The 23,389-nt window shown below is 40.1% G+C and overlaps 1 protein-coding gene across 3 annotated transcripts in view; it reads right to left on the bottom strand.

Annotated features, from left to right (window-relative positions):
* Positions 1 to 23,389, bottom strand: part of TP53BP2 (tumor protein p53 binding protein 2) — a 50,395-nt gene that overhangs the window by 9,095 nt on the left and 17,911 nt on the right. For 2 of the 3 annotated variants that reach the window (XM_087776492.1, XM_087776489.1), the window contains 13 exons: positions 20,349 to 20,496; positions 15,637 to 15,750; positions 13,764 to 13,843; positions 12,698 to 12,799; positions 9,797 to 9,971; positions 8,190 to 8,371; positions 7,639 to 7,803; positions 6,989 to 7,226; positions 5,111 to 5,239; positions 4,523 to 4,662; positions 3,263 to 3,752; positions 2,130 to 2,911; positions 70 to 207 (listed from right to left, as the gene is read on the bottom strand). In XM_087776492.1, the coding sequence (XP_087632618.1) occupies positions 70 to 207; positions 2,130 to 2,911; positions 3,263 to 3,752; positions 4,523 to 4,662; positions 5,111 to 5,239; positions 6,989 to 7,226; positions 7,639 to 7,803; positions 8,190 to 8,371; positions 9,797 to 9,971; positions 12,698 to 12,799; positions 13,764 to 13,843; positions 15,637 to 15,750; positions 20,349 to 20,496 (2,883 nt within the window). Of the gene's footprint in view, positions 1 to 69; positions 208 to 2,129; positions 2,912 to 3,262; positions 3,753 to 4,522; positions 4,663 to 5,110; positions 5,240 to 6,988; positions 7,227 to 7,638; positions 7,804 to 8,189; positions 8,372 to 9,796; positions 9,972 to 12,697; positions 12,800 to 13,763; positions 13,844 to 15,636; positions 15,751 to 20,348; positions 20,497 to 20,805; positions 20,901 to 23,389 lie in introns of those variants that run through there. The other variant, XM_087776490.1, reaches the window with a different exon arrangement.

Genomic DNA, 23,389 nt, shown 5'->3' with positions numbered 1-23,389 from the left:
CAGAAAAACTGCAACTTCCCAGTTTGAACCAGGATTGCTACTCCTTCTCTTACAAGTTAGCATTTGTACCTCATAAATTATTCTCTGCACAAGGTCAAACTCCCCCTCCAAAGATGAATCCAGAAGCAACGCGAGGGGATTGAATTTCACTCTCATTCCATGCCCAATTCTCTCGGAGCCAGTTTTACGCAAGTTCGTCCTCTTCCCCTGTGAAAAGGTAACACAAGTTACAGGCATTTTGTTCCTGGCAAGAACATGAATACAGGATTGCTTATTTGGGAATGACAGGAGAAATGACCAATTAAGGCAGTGTTTAGTATGAAATTTAGACTATTTTCTACCAATTCCCCAAAACATTACGAATATAGTAGGTTAGGCATGTTATGAAAGATCTCTGCCTTCATCTCTAGACAAAGTCACTATTCTACTCAAATACAGAAGTCACCTTGATCAAACATATCATCAAAACCATAAAACTTCCAAATCCCTAAAGATCAGGGGGAAAAAAAAAATGCAATTTTTTTTGTATGCAGACCATTTCAGCATCAGCTCTCAAACCTGTTACACAAACCAAGAACCTTAGAAGGCTCCATGAAGTACACTACTTTTTAAGCACCTATGTTAAGTTCCTAATATTTTCCTAAGTTTTGCACAGTTTAAGAGGAACAGAAACAGTTACAGAAAATGGTTTTGGAAAGAATTATAGAACCGAGCATAGAAAACGCTTTAGATGCTCCCAGTGATACTGGAAACCAAGTATTTCTATAGCTGAGTTAGTACTCCTTCCTTTAGAGAATATGCACACATTAGCTCAGCGCTCTCCCCAGCTGGCTGTGCAGCAGCAATAAACACTATTCATAAGGGTATGTAAATTTCTGACAGATGTCCAGGCAAAGATGAATAGAAATGACTCATGTTTTGCAAGAGCAAACATGTGAAGATAAGATATCTAAGAAGAGATTCCCAGAAAATACTCCTTTGCCTGTTGATTTATACATAATATCAAAAAATACAGGCTTTTTAAAGAAAGAGCCTGTCAGCACAACCCAAGTATTTAAATATGAAATCAAGAAGTTGGGCCGGTTTGTTCTCATCATCGCAGAATTATTACAAAACCAACCAGAAACGAGTTCTTAAAATTTAGGAAATCCTACTGCTGAAGTTGCCTTGTAAAAGGGAGCAAGGACAAAGTCTTAAAAGCATGAAAACATGCAATGACTATTCCATGAAGAAATCTGAAGGCTAAAAAGCACATTTAAAGCTTTTAACTCCTCTGCACTGAAGTGATGGAGGAAAAAAAAAAAACAAAACACCACACTTTCATGTATCAAGTTATTAAAATTCTATTCATGATAGGTTTTAAAAGAAACTCTTTGAGGAACTAAAAGCAACAAGCATTTCTGTTCTACAACAGTGAGATAACACCATACCCCCACACAGATACAAACTTCCAAAACAAACAAGATGGTAAAATGCTGCCTACCCTTAGCCCAAAGAGGGTCCATTTTGTTGCAACTTGAGAACTGACTGATGTTAAATCAGGTTCCAAAGAGAAATTCAGAAAACATTTCAGTAGAGGAAGTGCAAGCAGTTGATATGTACAAATCAGTTTTTAAAGCAGAAACTAAAGCAGCCTGTTTCTCCATGTTTTTTCAAGCAAGGAACTTTCAGATAAACAAATGCAATCCAAGATTAAGATAATTAGTTTCCATCTCACAACAGCAATAGTGGGAAATGCTTTTGAAATCTGTATCTGTGCCTCAAAAAAACCCCAAAACTTAGATTTCTCTTAAGAAGGAAGCATAGTTTGGATGTAGTAGGCAGACTTCTATAAGGAATGTTCTTTACAGCCCAGAAGAGTTTTACTGTTTGCATATCAAATTTCATTTGAAACTTTTCATCATGTCATTAATTCTAGAGACAACAGAGACTTTTCATTACTGTCATTCACTCTCGAGATAAGAGCATCACACAAATAGAATAGATACCCACAGAGAGACTTCTAGCCTATTTGTGCGACTGTTCTCCCACATCTGCTTAAGCTCCACAATAAAACACACAGGATTTATGGTAGAGCTTGAGATGACTTATTGACAGGGCACCCAAGTTGTAGGCTAACTAATACTTACAGGAGGCAAGGAAAACTGTCCAGTAACTTCAGGAGGCCTCATATTGAATGAGTCCTCTCCCAAACTCTCTGGTTCCCCTGATGGATAGGGAGGTGGTGGGTATGGAGGATATTCTTCCATGTATACCTCCAGTGGCAGTGAAGGTTCTAGGCTTGGTTCTTCCATTTTCGGCTGCGTGAGTTCATCACCATCTGATATTCCCTCAGGTACAGTGTCCAACGCTACGGAGGGAAGAACAGCTTCACTCTGATCTGCTGGTGTGTTTTCTGCTTCCTCAGCAATAGCCGGTTCTGGCATAGAAGCAGCTGTTTCCTTTTCTGATTCTGTGCTTAGATAAGGATTTGGGATTTCTGCTGGGCTTTCGGGACTGGCAGCTGATGTCGTCTGTTTGGAGGGATGTGATGGTGCCGAGATAGTCTCCATTGCAGCCAGAGTGGTCCTCTGATACAACAGCTTCTGAATATTGGGGCCATTAGGTCCTTCTGGCTCAGTAATGGAGCTACGTTTCTTCAGTGGTCTGGGTGCATTAGACAACTTTTTCCGTAGTGCTTCCAAATCAGCATCACTCTGGTTGCGGTACGGATTGGATAAGAAAGGCAGCAGTTTGGTTGGGCTAAGGGGACGGGGTATTCGCTCTGTTTCATGATTCTCATGAGCAGAGGCTGTTGTTTCCATCTCAGGCTCCGGACTGCCTGGCTTGCCTTGGAGGTTCGAGTAGACGTTCTCTGTCTGTGGCAGCTGATTCTGTACACCAGCTCCTGCCATCACAGGCTTGCCATACACTACAGAACAGTTCAGAGAGGGGTGTGGGAAAAACAAGGGTGAGTATTTGACCAACAAACCTAAGAACATCACAAAACCTGATTCACCTACCTCAGGAAAAGCAGTAGAATATTATGATCAACCAAACAGAATTAAGCTGGTAACCAGGTTTCTTATGATTAGTTATCTTGCAAATGCAAGATAGATATCCTGCACTTTTTGTTAACGCTGATATACAACATGCCAGATCCACCTAAGATTCTCACAGCTGCACTAACCTGCTTAATTCCCCCAAGGAATTGGCCTTGTGCCCACAGACCAGGTGGAAAGTACATCTATCTGAAGTTTATGAGGACAGAAGATATGCTTACCGCTTGGGAAGTGTGGTCCTCTGGTCTGTGCCCTTGTCAAAGCACTCTGCACTGCCTGCTGGAAGTTCTTCCCAGGAGTCTGCTGTTGCGTGTACATGCTATAAATTGAACTTGCAGCCACAGTTTGAGGCTTCCGAAATGGTGGGAGCGAGGTCTCTTTGGATGGCTGAGGGGTAAAAGGTCTCACTGCTGCTGCTGGGGGACTCTCCTGTTTGGAGGAGGGAAGAATTTGGTCCTGGCTAGAGGAAGGACCTGCAGGAGGTACAGAAATTCTTTGCTGTATCTGCTGAGAAGGATGGGAAGGCTGCTGTGCCACTGGTTTTTGTTTGTTCCCCACAGTTACAATAGCCAAAGGCAGCTTCTGCAGGTTTCCATCCAGCTTAGGATCAGAAGGTTGCAGATGACTGGCTTGACCAAAGTAAGGCAAGTTTATCTGTTTTGGTTTAGTGGGGACAGGTGGTGGTACCTTTGTTACATTTTTATTGGCTGTCTGAAAGACAAAAGAAAAGTTAATGAAGATTAAATAGCAAAACATGTTTTAGGAGTACCATTGTGAAGGACCAAAGATCCCCAAAGACACAGTATCTAGCATTTCCACTGTTGCTGCAATACTGTTTACAACATCATTGGAAACATGAAGAGACTTCTTGAAACATTTTATCATCATAGTTGTTTATACTTTGAAGCCATTCTCTGTAATTCTTTCTGTAGCAGCTATGTTTAAAACATCAAGCAATGGCAGGGCACAGTAATTTCTCTAGAGATAGCAGAGGCACTTAGCATCTATAGGCAAGCAGCCTGTTTTCCAACATAGCACTTCTCCTCCCCAGTTCTTCTATGTTACTTCACCCCGCCTGATCAAATAGTGCCCTTGTGCCAAGATTTAGGCAAGAAGTCTTGCTGCAATCAAACACCTGAAGGACATTACTGCATTAAACAATAAGTGTGTAAATGACTTTAAAAAAACATGCAAATGCATCTGTACACATAATCTTTGGGAAAAAATACATGTATACACTAGTACAAGTAGCACAGCCATTTTTATGCAGTCAGTCAAAATGTAGATTTTCATCACAGTGACTGTAGGGAACGATTTTGAGTTACCAACTGCCATAGAAGCCTAGAAGACTTTTTTCCTTAGAAGCAGTCTTTTAAAAGAAAACCTAGGTACTTTTCAAAGAGCTTCCTGACAGCAATATTTGAAAAGCTGTGTAGCAGCTCCTGTCAGATGGAATGCAGTAGTTTGAGTTTCCTGCATACCTGTGCTTCTCGCAGGAGATCTTCGCTGCTCTGGTTCTTTCTCAGTGTGCCCAGCCCCGCAGCCTGGTCCACAGAATCAAACATTGAGAATGGACGCACTTTCTTCTCTTTGTCTCGTAAAAAAGTTTCTCCTTCAGCTGCTGTTAGAGAGAAAGGAAGACTTTTAAAAGGGACAACACAATTGTAGGAATAAGAGTACTGTTCTTTGCAAATTCAAGACAGTGTATGCTAGGGATGCTTTTCATATCCATCCTACCCCTGCGCTAAGGACCCAAGGGCTTGCCAAGTGCTGTACCTTGCAAATTGAACGGGAGCATGTATGAAGGCATTAGTATCTACCTCACCACCTCAAATGAGTTGTTGGGCTTGTTTTTTGGGGGTTGGGGGGGAGGGGCAGTGTTTGGGGTTTTGTTTGTTTGTTTTAAATCCCTGCAACACCATACTAAAGCTTATATGGCAATATGCTTTGCTTTTTCTTTTTTGTGCTCTCAAATGAATTCTACACATTTCCTGAAGCATTTGGAAGAGACAGATATCATTAACTAGATTCTGCATATTTTAAGATTAGCCAAGCAGGTAAGAACATACCTTGTCCTTCACTAGTTGCAATTCCTTTTCCTGAAGTCAAGGCTGATCCTTGACTAATGTGATTGTCTGCATTTGAACTACTCCAGTCAGTGGCAGATGGTGAAGGTTTTGCACTGGGGACCACAGAATCTAGCAGAGAACAAGTGAAACAGATTAAGCTAAAATAATGTTTTTATTGACTTATTTATTACAGGTAGTTGTTTTGTAAGAGTCAGGTCTAGACAGTGTACGAGTACCATACACAGGTTAACTGCTATAACTCCTATCACTTTAGATTTTTGCTCATTTGTTTGTTTTAAAAAGAGAATGCAAAACCAAGCTCAGAAACAACTATCAAAGCAGCAGCAAAACTATTTGTCCTAGCATGTGTCTGCACTTCCAGCATTCAGCCAAGAAACTTCTCCAGACTGCCTTCTTTCCAGTTAGTAAGAAACTTTCCTTGGATATTTACAGTAAGTTAAAAGTGATAGGATGGTAAGAAGGGATGAGAAAGATATATTGTGCAAAGAAAAACATGATGCTTTAAAGCATAAGTAGATCCTGCCAGTGATATCCAAAACAGTAGAAAAGTCATCTGTATGTTCAACGTGCATATAGGCACAGCATTTAAGTCAATCTTTACATTCACTGGAGCAGACATCCAGTCTGCTTCAAAAATAACTAAGAAAATGCCTACAACTTGCTATTAGTTTAAATATTTCACCAAATTCTCTCTACTAAATTATCTAGTACAGTAAGTGATATTAAATTCAAATAGCGATGATAAGCAGCAGGAGAAAAGTTTCATTCTGACAAAGTATTGGATACTATTTCCCTAGGAAAGCAGTCATTTTGCCCAAATGCTAAAAAATAAGGAGTGATGTTTTAGTTCAAATAGCACACCACCACACATTCCTACAGCAAAAATTAGAATTTTGTATGGACTGGAGCTAAAATTCCACTCCAGCAGTTTTAGGATCTGCAAACCAGATAAAATGAAACAGTTCCCCATTCTCCAGTACAGCAAGAGAAACTTGGACTGGTTTTGTGTCATGGCTATTTTAATAGTATCTGCACGAACTGGAGATGGAGGGAGGGAGATTAAAAAAAAAATCCTACAAGAACTATCCTACAAGCTCAGCCTCTATTTTTTCCTTTTGGAAAGACCAGAGTTTCTCTATCTCCCAGCTGAAAAGTGAGTCTTCTCCTCCCAAGATAGCACAGGAGAGATATTTGCAACTCTCCAGTTTCTCCAGACTTCTGCTCTCACGGAGCTGAACTGTATCCGTAGGAGAAAGCCACAGAGAGAAGCCAGGCAAATCTCCGTTAACACTCCAAGCAGGAGAGGCCAAGCCTTGTGTCAGGTGTTGGACTTAGGTCTCTCCATATTCCTATGCCACCAACATGTCAGCAAGTTTATTGCTATTTCTGTGCTACCATCAACTGCCTCCTTTGTAATATTTCTTGTAATGTTGGTTAATCCTTTACATGTGTCATTTCCAAAATGCATCATCAGAAAACCTTGCTAGCTTTGCTAGTTTTTAAGTCCAGGCACCAGGTTGTTACCATGCACGTCCTAAAACTGCCTCTAGAAACTCAAACACTGCTGTATAGTTTTTAGGAGTATTTTAAAATAAATAAATCACTAGTCTGCAGAAAAATCCTCCTACATTCTACACTGTTTAACAACTCAAATTGCTCACTAAGAGGATTGCTTAATTTATAACACATTGAATTGTATAACCTCAGTGCTTGTAAAATATATTCATTGGGGCACGAAAATTGCAAGTATTAGGACTGACACCTCAAATAATACTTTGTTTTAAAAAAAAGGACAGAACTGGTAGGTAAGAAAACAAAACATTTCTGGAGAAAAAAATATTAATCATAAGCTATTACCTGCAGGAGCTTTAGCTTGTGAACTGCTCCCAGCTCTCATGTTGGGCAGAGTTTGTGTTTTTAGTGGACCATCAGGTACGTGCAAAGCTTGCATCCCATCTGAAAATGCTGGTTTCACCAAAAGTTCAGGCCTGGAAGCAATACGTGGCATAGTGGAGGACTGGATATAAGGACCTACTGCTGCCACTCGACTTGGGGCAGAAGCCACTGGCTGGGGTAAATTCCCATCTGAAGAAACCTTTGCCGGGGGCGGGGGAGGGAATAAGATAATTTAAAGAATGTTATGCTGCAGTATCCATCCATCAGAGTTTGAAATAGAAGTCAAAAAGGATAAAACAAGTAGAAAATGATACTCCAATATTAAAAATGCTTTTTTTTTAAAAAAGCTGGAAGAGATATAAACATGAGGTAGTAAGAGAAAAAAATTATCTAAAAAAATCCACAACAGCATAAGAATTCTTCTTTATGGACAAGAACAAGTAGGTTAACATCAACATACCATGAAAAGTACTTCAGTAATACAAGACTTCCACCACATATGGATAAAAACAAGTCTAGCATCTGAACAGCTTTCCCCACAAGTAAGTTTTTACTTCAGACTATGGGCCACAAAAGAAATTAATTTTTGTTATGAAATATCCCATACTTACTGGTACATTCTCTTTCTGTTGCAGAGCTGCCTTTTTCTTCCACAGGCGCTCTCGCAGCTCATTAACACGCTTATCCATGACTGCCACCTCCGAGTTGCGCTTGTTCAAACACTCCCTCTGTTGCTGCAGCTTGGCATTCTGCTCCTGGTTCAGTTTGTTCCTCAACTGAATAAATTCACAAAGCAGCGGGGGGAGGAGGGGAAAACAACAAAAATCAAAACAAATTAACTTTCAGGATGGGGGACAGGAAACAGTTACATAAAGAAAAGCCTTCTAAAAAGTCAAGTCATGCTGGCAAACTCAGATTATTTTCTCCAGAGAAAGTGTTGGTTAGTCTCCAAATTTTGCAGAAAGGAAAGGTATATGCACTGCGTGTTCCTTCCCCTGTTTACCTTGAACCCAGTACAACTAACCATGCATCCTCAGCGTGCAGGCAGCCACGCAGCTCTGTCAGGAACAGGGGCAATGGGGTTTCTTTCTGACGAGGTAAGAAGTGACCCAACCAACTTTTAGCCCTCTTAGTTGTGGGTCACGAGCTGGTTTTCCATTACCTGCAGCTCCTTGTACAGGCGGTCAAGCTCAGCTACAGCCGACTGGTTGTCGTGGTAACCATCAATTCGGCCGTTCTTCAGCATCTCCAGTTGCCTGGTGAGTTCCTCTACCTTTGACACTGCCAGCACCAGCTCGCGCTGCTTTTGCTGGAACAGGCTGTTCATCTGTTCAATCTCCTCCACTGGAGAGGACGAGAAAACACAATAGCTGCCCTGAGAAACAGACGAGCGTGGGCTGCTTCCAAGGCAGCAGTTAAGGGGACAGAGAGCGCCCTGCCGGCCTCTGGAGCAGTGCTGCACAGAGGCTGTGGCCGGCTCCCTCAAACTCATGGTCCCTGTCAAACCGGGGCTCTTCCTCGAAGCACTTGTAAAAGCAAACACACTAACAAGATTATGTAAATTCGGTCTACTTAGAGCACTAATGGGGAGAGAAAAAGAACATTTTTTTACTTTCTGAAATATGGAAACAAAAAAAACCACATTACCAGGCTGAATTTCATCTGTAGAAGCCTAAATTCACTTAATGCTGAATTCCACAGGAAGACACTCACCCAACCACAAGGCACATTTATGATATTTAAAATTCTGAATTTAGGTCGTAGGAATGCAATGACAAAACGCTCAAACTGTTATATTAAACGAAAACTCAGAGGGCTTTTTAGGATCTACTACAAACGGCTGTCATCAGTTGCTCCCACTGCCAAAACTGTTGCATCATAGAACAAAGTTTAAGGAATCAGTAAGAGTTCAAGCAAGTACCAAGCTCAGGAGGGTGCAGGGAAACAGATACACATGCTCCAATATCTTGTATTACTCTACCATCCTTCCATTCCTTCAAACTGGTGTTTATTTTGTGCAACAGAACCCAAACAGAAAATGCATTCTCCCCATAGAAAAACACTTTTGCTTCATCTGTAAAAACACAATGCTTCCTAATAAAACAATATATTTGTATTTTACCTTAATAAACCAATATATTTTCATTTGAGTCCACCTGGAAATTACAAGTTCTGTACAATATGTATAGAGGGAGGATGAAAAGGTACGCAGAAGAATGTATGTTGATATGAAGTCCGAAATAAGTGTTTAATGTTGCATCAACATGCTGAACTGCAAGCACCCAACTAGTACTATAGCAAGCCAGACGCTAGTTGGGATTTCCATAATTAACAAGAAAATACTCGGCCACTTTGGCCATTAAGCGACCTCTTGCATAAGAGGCAACACGGGTATCAGGCCAAGCTTTGTTATAGGCCAAGAAAATAACACTCTAAATGTGTGGGGTATTAACATCAAGGATGGAAAAAGTTACTGTGGTACACAAAGGTATTCAAGTAAGGAAAAAAACTACACTGTAATTAAAGAGCACCTCAAAACACAGGATGCCCTTAGGAGATATTTTAAAATACAGTAAGAAAATATATTTTGTTCTAGGTCATTCAGAAGTTTTCTTGGTAAATACAAGATGTGAAATTGTTAAGATTAACATTTCCTGGAACGCTGTAAATACCTCCTCTGAATCACTGAAATCACCAGAAATTTTGGAGTTCCAAGAACCACACTTCATGAAAAAAATCACAGGCTACTTTCCCCAAGTGGCAGCTCACCTAATTTCCCATTGCTGAGTCTTTTTTGCTCCACATGGCCTTTCAGTGCTCTCACTTTCTTAAGTTTGGCTTCCTGATTCTCAGCAATTTCCTTTAATCGCTTCAGTTTTTCCTGTTCAGCAGCTTGCTGTTGCTGTCGCTGATCTTGCTGCTTCAGGAATTTCAGGCGCTGTTCCTGCAGTCAAGGCAAAGAATTTTTTTTTCTTGTTAATGAACTTATAGTAAGGTACTGACAGAGCAGCCTCAAAACTTATAAACAATTGCCACAGCAGCTCAGATCAGCTTTAGCCCAGTCTCCTGACTTCCCAGAGTGTCAAGGGAAGCCTGAGAGAACAGAGCAAACATGTACCAATTCTGTCCCAATACAATTCTCCAAATGCAACCATTCTGTAGTACAAGAACCTACTGAAACAGAGGTGGTGTCCATGTCTAACAGCCCTTGGTAAATTTTTCTTCCATGAAATTGCTCAAAACCCTTTGAAGCCTAAGAAAAATTTTAGTATTCATGTTCCATGACATTTGCCAATTTCATTTAATCACTACTTGGCTCTTGAGTTGCAAGAGTTAATGATTATTTCCTCTCTACCTCTCCATGCTGCTTGTACATTACAGATCTCTATCACACATCACATTTTAAACAACTACAAGCCATGCTGGAGAATATTAGACATTCTTTATATGGAAGGTATTTCATAAATTATTGATCATTTTCATCACTCTTTGCACTTTTACTAGTTCTGCTAGAACCTCCTTGAGATGGGGGATCACTGTGCATCAAAGCTCTGAAAATTCACCACTTCCTGGTAACGATCACTGCTATCACAACACAGGATGATTCAAGATATGAGAAAACCTTCACAGTGACCTGGCCCCCATTTAGTGCAACAGACATCATCTCAGTGGAGAGGATCCTTTTGCCTCTCCAAGAGTATAGGAGCAAAATGGTGCACTGTCAGCTTCTATATACAGATGTCTATAGAAACCACTAGATCACCTATAGAGACTTCCTTTAAATCACTGGCCATTACGCGTGGCTTCCAGTTCTGGAGATGATAGTAGTTCTCCTACCACTGGAACAGCCTAAGACTTTTTCAAACACCCACTAACAGCCAAGACTACCACTGCTTACTAACATTAGAACTCATCACCAGTCATATTTAGAAACAGGGACTCTTGTGCACTTTGAATAAAAAAAGGGAAGAGCAAAAAGTGAGCTTGCCTTCCAGAGAAAAAACAGGCAGCACCTACAGCGTATGCGCTAGTTTAGAGTCAATCCCACACAGGAAAATGTCAAAAAATAGATATTACAGCTCATGTCTAAAAAGAATGTGCATTTTTCCCCCTCAGAATCTATTTTTAATACTGCATCTGATTTCAGAAGGCAGGAAAGAGGCAATGGAAAGCCTCTCTTTGAAAGGGCGTCTAGGAAACCAGGTTTGTTCCAGAGGCACATTAAATGAAAAATTCTCCTGCTGGGACACCCACAAGCCTACTCTTCTTCAAACCACAGGCAGCAGACACCTACCTGATGGGTAGCTATCCAGACTCAAACTCAATTTTTTTTTTTTTTTTTTTTTTTTAAATCTTGTATGACTCCCTTTCCAGTAGATAATGTTCCTATTTCTGGTTTCATATATATATAGTGACTACAGTGTTATTTATAAGACCAAGGTCTATTACCATCACCTGTGAGTGAAACAGACAAAAGTTACAAAAGCTTAGGTTCTCTTTTGTATTTAACACATCTCAGCTGGAACTGAGAAGAGGGCAACAGTCTGCCTTGGCAAATTAATCAGGACAGAATACATATTAACCCTGCTGCTAAACTTCAAGTGAAAACACTAGTCACTTGGTTGATTGACTGATTTCTTACATTTCTAATTGCACCTTCTTCATACCAGTTCTTATCATAAAACAGAAATAAAGTTTTATTGGCTATTTTGACAGGCCATAGTACAACTTTGCAGGTGCTGCAGAACCTTTAGAAAGCCATGGTTTGAAGCACTTCCCTGAGATCTGATTACTGAAAGCCAAGGGAACCAAACAAGAGGCGGGGGGGGAAACCCATCTGATCTCAAAAGGAGAGGGAGACAGGGCTTCTAACAGAGGAAGAGTAGCAAGACAAGAGCCCCAGAGCAGCCTTCTTCCCGTGTAGAGCACATTCTGAAAGGCATGGGAACTCATCCACCCAGGCAGCTGAGCGCTCTTCAGGATGGGCTCGCATTTAACAATTCTCTGCCAAAAGCAGCATTTTCCATGGTATTTTCAAGAGTAGCATGTACCAAACAACACTTAAATAGAAAATCCATGCCCCCTGTCTGCAGATGCATTCAGGTATTTTTTCCCCTGAATGATTCAGGAGCAACCTGTGTGCTTTCATTAGCTTTTCTGTTATCGTTCAGCAAGCATTTTATAAATCACTCTCCTAGTTACTTTTATCACATACATGCCATCTTTTCCAGACAGCTGCCCCAGGAAACCAGGCACACTGAACTCTATCAGGAGAAAGCAAGATATCGTTACAGGACAGCATTATATCCAGAGACAAAAGCGCTGTTCAGTGATCAAACCGGTGAATGGCTGGTCACCACACGGAGCACAAATAGGGCTGGCAGAGCCACCAGGATGAATGACAATATATTAATGTTATATGCTCTATCCTTTTAGAAAGCTATACAGTCACTTCTATCACTGGCATTATTTTAATGTTTTACTACTGGATATTTGCACAGGTTGACTTTCAAAACTTAAAAAGAAGGAGCCAAAGAAAGGGAGCCCTCTGTTTATAAGAGGTGAAAACAAAACAAACCAAACCCAAAACAAATCCCCAACCCTCCCTCCACCTCATGTGACTCTTACTACCTTTGTTCCTGGCTGTAAACAATCTCATTCCAAGCTCACCTTGTTAGCCAGCATTTGCTGTTGAGCCTCAATTTGTTGCTGCTGGCGTGATGCCATCTCCTGAAGTTCAGCCAGTGTCATATCCATCCTTGGAGCACTGACCTGTCAAAGAAAATCCAAAGCATGCTAAGTCTAGAATTTTTAATTTGGCTGGTGTGTAATTCAATAGAGCTACTGCAGAAAAGTATGCTAAAGGTCTTTAAAAAAATAACAGCTGAGTATCCAATAAAATAGTTAGAAAGAAATGGCATATTTCCATGGTAAAAGAATAAATAGTTGTAAGCTCATACACATGCGTAGCCCAATCCAGGAACACACATATAAGCTGACATCTCTTGAAACATTAATATTTCTAGCGAAATCCCAGCAGCATTTTAAAGAGGCATTTCAGAGCCCTTTATAATTAAGCTCAGCATGAATCCGCTTTGACTGACTGAGCCCAGAATGCTCAGCACACGGCAGGATGGATCTGTGGTCGTAGGTGTATCATTGCAATTTGAAGTACTTCAACATAAGCTGAAGAAAATGGAAAGTTTAAATATAGTGGGGGGGAAAACACACCACCACCCTCAAAGGTAACACTATTATTACATTAGTTATCTGTTCACATGTCTCCTGAATCTAGATTCAATCTTGTATCTGTAATTATATCTTCTGGAGCAAGAATAAGTGACAGACAATGGATTCAATGCTGAAACACTAACTGGTCTCAACTTGAAATCTCAAATGAAGGGATCTGACACAAAACTGAACGTGAAAATAATCAATGAACTGAAGGAAAACAGGAGAAAAATTTTCAATGGGAGTAGAAAAGGGAAAGTATGCTAAATTTGTACGGGTGATCTCAGAGCAGCAAAGACAGATATGGCAGCCAATGGATCTCGGAGACATCTTAAGAACTGAAATCAAGGGTGATAATTGTTAGAGGCTTTGTGTCTGTTTTCGAGCAGTCATTAGAAATCTCTCCAAAATAGTCTCTTTGTTTCAAGGGTAAGATTTGCACCAGTATCTCAAAGGAAGGGAAGCCTCCATTTTCACTATACTGGCCATTGCATCAAGCACTTACTCCATTCTCTATTCTTCGATCACCAGGCACTTTCACACCATTTCTTTTTAAAGCTGGATCTTGAGACCTTTGTCCAGTCCCTAGATGGAAATACAGGATAGTCAAAGAAGGTAAAGTATTTCAGGATTTTTCTTATCCCTTTAGACATAGCATTTAATACAAAAGGATAAAAAGTATAATCATTTTGGTTTAGCATCTGAACATCTGTCCTTCCCATGCTCTTACCACTAAGATAAACTTAACTGATGATGCAAGATACTTTATGGAGAGGCTGCTGTTCAATGTCAACAGTTATTTTAAGATAAAGAACTGTTTAAAAGCAGACAAACAAAAAAGTTTAACCAACAGTAAGCTATTTCAATATTTCTCCCATGGTCAACAGGCCCCTAGTAAGTTTGCATTACAGATTAATAGTTACAAAAATGTGTTCCCCTCTGCAAATGACACAAGAACACCTAGTTAATTCACAGAGAGGCATTTGGACCACAACGTCTTAAAACCAGCATCTGGATGTTCTGGTGTGCCTTTGACAACTGTCTCACAGAGAATATGAGTACCAATAGTTAAAGGTTAGTCACCTATCATGAAAGATGCACCATTAAATCTACAGTCGATTATTTGCACATAATGAAGTTTAAAAGCACAAAATTTTTTCTTCCTAGCAGTCACTGCAACAGTAAAGATGCTACTTAACTAGAATCCTACTTTAACGTTTCCATCAAATTATGTGCAAATGGTGTTCAGATGCCAAATACCAAGCTCACTAATTTCCCTGTAGGACAAACATGTACTACAAGATGAAGCCATCTCTGTTAGCTTCTTGCCCACTTGATACCTATTTCAAGAGCATATTCCTACAAGACTAACTTTAGAGCTCCTAACTATTAACTTGCTCTTCCTCAAACATATTGCTTAGCAATGCTGTGGCCAACAAAATGCCAATAATCCTTATACTACAAGCACCCCGGACTTGAAAAATTACATCCTGACAACTAAACTGCACTGCAAGATCCTTAGTAGAGAGAGATGGCACAGCTTTAACTTTGCATTTACTCATTCTATCATCATTACACATTTCAAACATCAAGATACATTTAGCCATTTTAATATGTGCTGGGTACAATGTCACTTAACACAAATGCAGTATTTCCAATACCAAGGAAGATTACCAAGGATGAAAACAGAAAAAGGGGAGAAAGAAGAATCCAGTAGACTGATTTAAAGGTAAAAGTCTTAAGGATACTACTGAAGAGATTAATATGGGATGCACAGAAAAACCTTGAAAAGCAGAAAGTCATTTTCTTCACAGGTTTCACATTTAGATTTACAATACATAGATATTACATTCTCAGAGAATTTGACTAGGCAGTTCATTTAATTCTATTCCTGAAACTAATACAGATGTGTAGATTGTGGGAGAACCATCGAAGAACTCCATCTTTTGCCAAGTATGCTAAGTTTATCAGGTGAAACATCCTAAGCCTAAATAATAAACTACATTACTGGACAACAGTTTGCTTACTAGACTTAAAAGAAGAGACTACCACAGATCTCTAGATATTTAGCTGTGGCTAATATATTTAACACAGGATGTCCTTGGATGCTGTGGTGATCACCAGCTCTAGAAAACCGCAAAAGTTTCAATTTGGCTTTAATGTCCCCAGATCTGGCAAGGGAGGCTGAAGCCTTTACTAAAATGAACAAGTTTTCTGTTACTAGCATTCTCTATTCATAAGAAAATAAGTCAGACCAAAAAGGGCTGCCACACCATACTGACTACCAACATTAATAAATAACATATGCAAACCTTTTCCTTAACCTTGAGGAATGAAATGAAACTTAGACAAATGAACCAGCTGAGATCAATACCTACCTGCTTCCCAGCAGGGAGAGCGTTCATGTCGAAGAAAGAAACGAACCTCACTTCTCTGCATCCCAAAGCGCTGCAAAACATCCAGCATCCGTTCACTATCAGCTATGGGACGTTCTGAAAAGGTAAAAAGCCAGTTGACTATTACATCCTTATATAGCTTAGGCACATACCAAAACAAAGCAAAAATATCTGTCCATCATCTTTCACTTGAATACCTGTTATTACTCAGGTGCAGTGTGTGCACCTAACCCTTGCCCTCACCCAAGGCATTTCTGCCTTTCCCTGAGGAAGGTGCTGTACCACTCCTTGCTCCCGAAATTAACCCAACACCTCTGAAAAGCAGATACAGCCCTTTAAAAGTCCACCCCCAAAGGGAGAAGCTGAGACACCATCGCAGCCCAAGGGGAAGCAAACAGGCAGGTTAGAGCTTTCAGCTCTAGTGCCTTAGTTTTGTATTTGCAAATCACCTCACTCACTCACCACCACAAGAAATGTGCTGGCCTACCTTTTGCTCCACTTCTGTGGTACCTCAAACAAACTTATTTCTCAGCCATTCCCACTCCCTCCTCAAGGGCTCCTCTGCCCCCATTCCTACAGGGACTCGTTTACTTCCTATTCCAAGAACCAGGAGAGATGCAAAGATAAACTCTCAAAGAGGAATTCTTCTCATAACGCTTCCTAAGGATTGTGAGCAGATGCTGGATTGAAGCCCTTGCATTCAAGCTCAGGCAGAAGCACTCAATACGCTGAAGAGGCTCCTAGGCAGTAGCCTCCAGGCCTGATCCTCAGCAAGCCATCACAGCTCCTGTCACTTCAAGTGTTCTCCTGTAGTTCCTGTCAGCCATAGATCTGGCTCATTCTCTTGGACAGCAAATTTCATGAAGTTCAGATTACATGCATTTTGAAAGCTGCACTTCTGATAAACCTGGGAAAGACGAACTATTTTGGATTCACAGCCCAAAGGAAAAAGAGATCAGACAGTGAAAAGTGACTCCAATAAGACCTTGCCATTTTCTCTCAGACAGTTAAGATGAAGTTTCTTTAGAAGTCACATGCACAAGTTCCACTGAATTTCCTTTCCTGCTCTTGTTCCCAAGTTCGGGATTCCGTCACACCTCTAATTTTTAAGACTTACTCATTGCCTTTTGGTATTACAAAAAATCCAGTGGGAGTATACATCTACTGCCTTCATTTACCAGTACTCCTCCTTTTCTGTATTACTGTTCTTCCAAAATTTACTCACTTCATAGCTGGACATTCACAGAACAGGATATAACTAGAATTACTTACTAGTCTCTAAATCTTTACATAAAAGCAATTTCTTTCGTTACTCTAGACATTTTACCATACATTTTTACACCCGTTTTAAAAGTGATGGCAACTACGTGGTCAATATACCATAGCAGTCAACTTTACATAGTAGTCAGGATACTGTCATAGTATTTTATGACAATATCTGAGACTCATGATCAGGTTAGATCCATTTGTGCTGGGTGCCAGACAAAGAGAAGATATTGTTCCTGGCCTGAGAAATAAGACAAGCAAACAAAGACTGAAATAAAATACTACTACTTCTGCACCAGTTTCGTTTTTCCTGACATTGCTTTTGTTGGACGTTTCCTTTCATTATTTAAGCAAGGGGAGAAAAAAAAGAAAGAAATCACAGAGTAGTTCATTCATATTCAATGGAGAGTCTTTCAAAGTCACTATCTTAATATGGAATAATCATTTCAGGGGAAAAATTGTTGGTGTTAAGTATAAATGTTTTCAGTTTCATAAGAAGATGAGCTACTAACATGTTTTCAGCATGTGAAAAGCTCTTTTCAACATAAAAGTGTTTCTTTAAATGAAAATGCTGCAGCTGTGCTCAAGCAATCTAGGAAGGAAAATTTCTGGAGTCACTGTCAAAAGAGATTAGCTTTACAGAATAAGCAAGTAGGTCACTGTTACAGAAAAAGCAGTCTCTTGGCGGTTACTTGTCTAGACAGCTAAAAAAGCTCTTCATCTGTTAAACCTTAATTCAAGAAAAAAAAAAAGGTAAAACAAAAAAACCAACAGTACCACTGTCAGACTTCCATCTTAAAGAATATACAGCAGGCTTATGAGACAGATTTCTAGTGGCTCGGCAATACTTCAACTGAAATTCTATAATTAAGGGAGATGCCCTTTACCCAAGGATTCTGTCAATACCACTCAGTGACTTCAAAGGAAGGTAAAAAAGATTTTTCAAATACCAAACAAAACTACATTTGGAAAGCTCAAGAAAAAAAAAAACCAAACAATCAGACTTCATTTTTTTTAATTCCATGACTCACAAAGGAAAAAAAAAAAAAAAAATCTTTATACATGCACGCACCTTTTGACTGCTTTCCACGGTGGCCAAGGTAGTCACCTAACAGAATTCTGGCAGTAATAGGAAGATCAAGAGAGTTTACCCTGATACTCATCAAATTTCAAGCAAAACTGGGAGGACAGGGAGAGCAGTAAACTTGCCCCCTTCAGGGAGCAGAGTGCCTCAAGCGCACTTGCGGCAATCTTTCAAAGCATGCTTAATAAGGTCTGACAATAGAAGCTAAAATTCCTGAGCAAGCATCAGAAAAAAAGAGAGACAAGTGATCTAAGAAGGATCTCAGTAACTGAAGTCTGAGAAGTCATCTTCCGACATAAATCTTTTGTTTCTACCCCAGAAGGTTAGCTGCTATGCACCATGTTTGTTTTAAAAGAAAGTTTAATTTGTTCAGTGTAAAATGCAAACAAAACAGAAGCCATGGCATATCTTGGCAAAACAAGATCGTGAACTTTGCTAACATCTAAAATGAGATTAGGTAAAAACTAGAAGTATTTCTCCCCTCCCCCTACAAAAAAATCCAACATATACATGAAAACATGTTTTGCAAATGGCTGCTACTAGATGTTATACAGATGCTTACAAAAGGATATATTTCATCCAAAACAACACGCATGTACTTCATTCAGTACTCAAGTCTCTTAATGCCACATGATTTGAGACTAATGCATTTTTTGTTATCAAGTACAATTTGAAACTGTAGACAGTTCTACACACACACACCCACCCACCCCCCCCAGTGTTTGTATATAGAAGTAAATAATTAGTAAATATGACAGGATCAGTGAAGGGAACAAGAATAATTTGGTTTCTAAAACAATTGTCAAGGTTTTCACTGTATAAATGGATGATACGTTTTTTGGTCTTATGACAATAATGGTGCAAGTAACATTTAGATATCTGTTCTCATGGTATCTCATGAAGTGTTTGCTCTTTAGCAGGGCTTCAACTTTGGTAATGACAGGAGAACCCTGTCCCTCACCATCAAAACCTGTCCTCTTTAACAGGGCATGGGGCTAAGACTAACAATCAATTCAGTGGTTTTACCTAAACCTTTATTTTACTTATCTTTCACTGTAGACTTTGGTATTGTGCTGATTCCGACAGAGTTGGACAAAGATGTACAATAAAAACACTTTCCTAAAAGATCTCTTTCCATGCTGGATTGGTGATTTTATTTTACTATCATATATAAAGAAAAGATGCTTTCTTTTCTAAGGAGAAGTAAAAAAATTTCTGTTGCATTTTTTAAACTTAGAAATATCAGAATCACTACATCTCTGTCAGAAGGTGCTAAAAAAATAAAAAAAAAAAGAGACAACTCAGGTACCTCATGCTATTAAACAAACATCAGCTCACCACAGACTTCTCTGAACAGGCGTGAACCTGAGCCAACAGCAGAGGAAGACAGGAACTTAAGTCCTTATCATCTGGTTCTTTTATAATTTTGTTGAAGCATCTCAAAAAAGTTGGATCAAATATCATTATTTTTCATGACTTAAAATCCTGTCTGTGATTCATCTTTTTTAGGCTTCTGGATGGCTACCAGTGTCTAATGAGTACCACAGCAACAGGAGATAGCCGACAGTCCCTTCCCATTGAAGCCATGAAAAGTTAGCCAAACTTTAGCTTTTGATTTGCTTGTTGACATGTTCTCCAGTTCCAGTGGAGCACTGCAAGCCAGGGAGATTTGAACTTCCCAGACAAATTTCAGCAAGAACAGAGAAAAGAAAAAAAAAAAAAAAAGCCACAACCAACCACATACCTAAAACCCTCTTCCATGGGCTTAAAAGACAGGACTGGGGGCAGTCCAAGGTAGTTTGTCTCCTCTCTCCCACCCACCACACACCTTCTTTAAAGCACTTCACATCAGATTCCTTCCCTCCCAGAAATAGGAGTTGTGTTACCAAACTCAATTAACATTATCAGGACCAACAAAGGCATCACCAGAAAAAGGAAGTTTTCCTTTGCCACTGCAGTCAAAAATGGCTACAGGGTTGAGGAGAAGATTCTGTCTGTGTCACAGAACTACTGGTACTTATTGCTTCAGAAACTTCACACAGGCCACTGGGAACCCGCTGTAGGGAAAAGGAAGGGAAAACAACTCCCCCACAACCTTCAGAGGCTCCTTTGAGTCAGAGAAGGGCTGCACACACACAATAACATCTGCACGCTTGATTCTCCTTCTTTTGCTTTTAATCCATTTTTGCATGTGTGCATCTCTCTGTAGATGCATTACCATACAGCAGGTCAGACAGAGAGATTAACAAAACGGTAAGGCAGAAACCCTCTGGGACAGGACCATGTCTGTGCACTACCTTATTAGAAGCGGTGAATGCCCAGTAACTCAGTGAGTCTAACCTACCTGAGCCACACCACACTTCAGCCAGGTGGCATTCACTCTCACCAGGCTCCTTGCACAGCTCCACCACATCTCTGCAGGTTGTTTCGGGGGTGACTGGCACCTCAGTGAAGTGCTGCTCGTTGTTACTGAGGTACACTGTCAGAAACATCTGGAAAAGACAAAGGCAACAGCACACGGTTACTTTATAGCACAAAGCCAGACTGTACATCAGAGTCACAACCCTCCCATTAAATGCATTATTTTCAACATGATAGTATCATTCGTTATCAACTACTGTGCATAACGAATTTCAAAACAAAACCAAATTTCTTTTTAAGATACAAGCAAGTTAGACACTATGAAAGTAATCCTCTGCTCAACTAAATTACATTGCTGAAGGATTGTTTGGTTTAAAATCTGGACCTCCTGCTCCTTCCTTCTCTCTCAAGGTGATGTGTCAGAACTCCTCCCACCTTACCATACGTATATACTGCACCCATTTGATGCAGCAGGAGAAACAGTCATCTAGAGTTCAGAAATATTTTTAATAGTGAAAAACAATGGCAATTACATCTGTAAAAAAAAAAAAGACCAGAGCTTACTACATAGGCAGTGAAGTGGAAACATAATTTGCATTCCCATAACACGTTTCATCGTAAGGTTTCTTAGAAACATAAGACGACTTGCTACGCCCTTAGTCTCAGTCTGACTACAAGGTCCACACACAAAACACCATTCACAGGAAAGCAAGAATATTTTACTTGGCTTTATCTTCACAGCTGTAGAAGGATCCTTGATCTTTGGTTATTATTCTGTATAAACACACCACACAGCTAGATGTTATTTTTTGCTCGTGTCTTTCCTGCCACATCTAGAAAACGAGTATTTTAAAGATTAGTTGCCTTATTCGATATTTGATAGAAAATATTGATGATTACTGCCTCTGAATAGCACCTCACTGTATGGTATTAATATTAAACTGCTATCAAAGTTTAGCTGCTAGCTAAAAATTACCGTCAATTCTCTTCTGAGACCTATTCTCAACTTCAGTATCAGCTGGCTGCGAGTTGCATGACTTCCAGCAACACAAAAATCAGTCAAATGTCTCCAGAAAGCAATTACTCCACTAAGCATTTCAAGCAACAGAAACCTTATCAATAGGCTACACAATTCAGTCTCTTTCATACAGCTGGAAAAGCTGTTTTTACAGGAAAAGACACAAATCCACAAATGCCTGTCCTCATTTTTAGAGAGTAAAAGGGGTATACATCCTTACAAACAACAGTTCAAAGGTCAAAAAAAGAGTCCACATCAAACAAGGAAAGAAAGAGGTATAAACATCCTTCTAAATTAAAAAACAAAAACAAACAAACAAAAACCAAACAAAAACCCAACCAAACAAAAAAAACCATTACCACAAGCATTATTTCTGTGATTTTGTGTCAATACTCTGGAACAAGTATTTTTGATGCTACTGCAAAGTGAAATTTGGTCCCATCTTCTTCACAGTTTTAGGAACCCCCTCTTGGGGATTCTCCCAGAATACAACCATGCACATTCCTGATGTCTCCAAAGCCTTTCCAGGGCTCTTTCAAGTGCCAAGATCCCCTCCACCCCTATGAGAGAAGCTGCCCTTATTCTTTTAAAAACTTCTATGAAAACACTCCACACTCAGCATGTCTCGTCATACAGAGTATAAGTGTTTTTCCCACTTGTGGCAGTGTAAACACTTGTGAATAGTATTTCAGGCCCTGGCACTGCACCAGATTTAGCACCAAGAGCATGTAGAGTTTCTGATCTCTGGTTTTGCCCAGCTCCTCAAGACAACAATTTCTGATAAATTCCTAAAGACCTTCTACAAATATTCACAGAGTGGAAAAAGGCTGCTGAAGAAGAGCTCAAAACTGTCTGTAATCCTTAGGAAAACGTTTAGATCCCCCAACCATTTCCTTGTCACATTATGACAAAGAAACGAAACAAATGCTTGGAGCTTGTAAGGAGAGGAATTAGGAGAGAGAATGTGGAAAATGCAAAGGCAGCAACAAAATTCCGGTTACTGACCGACAGAAGCCAGTGAATCCCGTGGAGGACAGGCAGGCAGATGGAGCAGGACACCCAGCGCTTGAGGATTTTAGCTTGAATCAGGGCTGCCGCTCACTCCGCAGTCCTGCTCTTGGAGGGGAGCATCCCGCCTGCCAGCCAGGGTCACAGCTGCTCACCCACGGGCGGCAGGGAATTTGTTTTAATGCTGCTCCCACTCCGGTACGCTTTGTGTGGGCCAGGGCTGCGTGGGAGGCAGTCAGGTAGGATCGGCTTACCACATACACTTATTATATAGTGAAGATGGGTGCAACCGTTGTGCTGTTTACAGCATAGTGCACTGAAGTACTGACCTAAATTAAGAGACAAAGCTTTCCAAGCAGAAACTCCGATACTCAGCTTTAATCTTTTGTCATTGAACATGCCATCTTTTAGATATAGTGTTTCTAGAGGAGGCTGACAGTGAGGGATGCCACATGCAGCCACGTAAGAATACCACTTAATCACAAAAATTGGGGTAGAAAATTATAAAATAGAGGCTCTCAAATAGCTCTAGAGCAGGGTTATATAGGTATGTAAAACACATCACCACTTCACATTTAAAGCTGTATAACTTTGTATTCAGAACAACACTAAATCGCACAGGCTGTGTAGCTGCAGTAACATTTTTTTAGTTGAGCTCATAGATGGAATTAAAAGAAAATTATAAAAAACACGGTATTATACACAAAGCAGACCTAATCTGACCCTAGCAGGGCTGTTCACTCTTCAGTGTGCCCACTTATATCCAGTTGTTAATCCTTAGGATTTACCAATACAGACAACTACGCAGGAAGGATCACGAGTTGCCATTTCTATCCACAATACTCAGGATAATTACTAATACATTAAGCCAAGAGCACTCAAACCTGGTGTGTGGCGGCCATTTCTGAGACTCAGTAGTGTCTGCATTATCTCTATCCCACGTATTCTAGGAATTGGGGAAAAAAAAGGCAATCAAGCTCTGCAAATTCCCTAAAAAC

Source organism: Nipponia nippon, unplaced genomic scaffold (genome assembly GCF_047370975.1).
Source record: "Nipponia nippon isolate SJK-2023a ecotype South Korea unplaced genomic scaffold, ASM4737097v1 scaffold_4, whole genome shotgun sequence".
In the NCBI taxonomy this organism is placed as follows: Eukaryota; Metazoa; Chordata; class Aves; order Pelecaniformes; family Threskiornithidae; genus Nipponia; species Nipponia nippon.
Note: the sequence above shows the minus strand (reverse complement) of the source record. Positions and strands in the feature narration are given on the sequence as shown.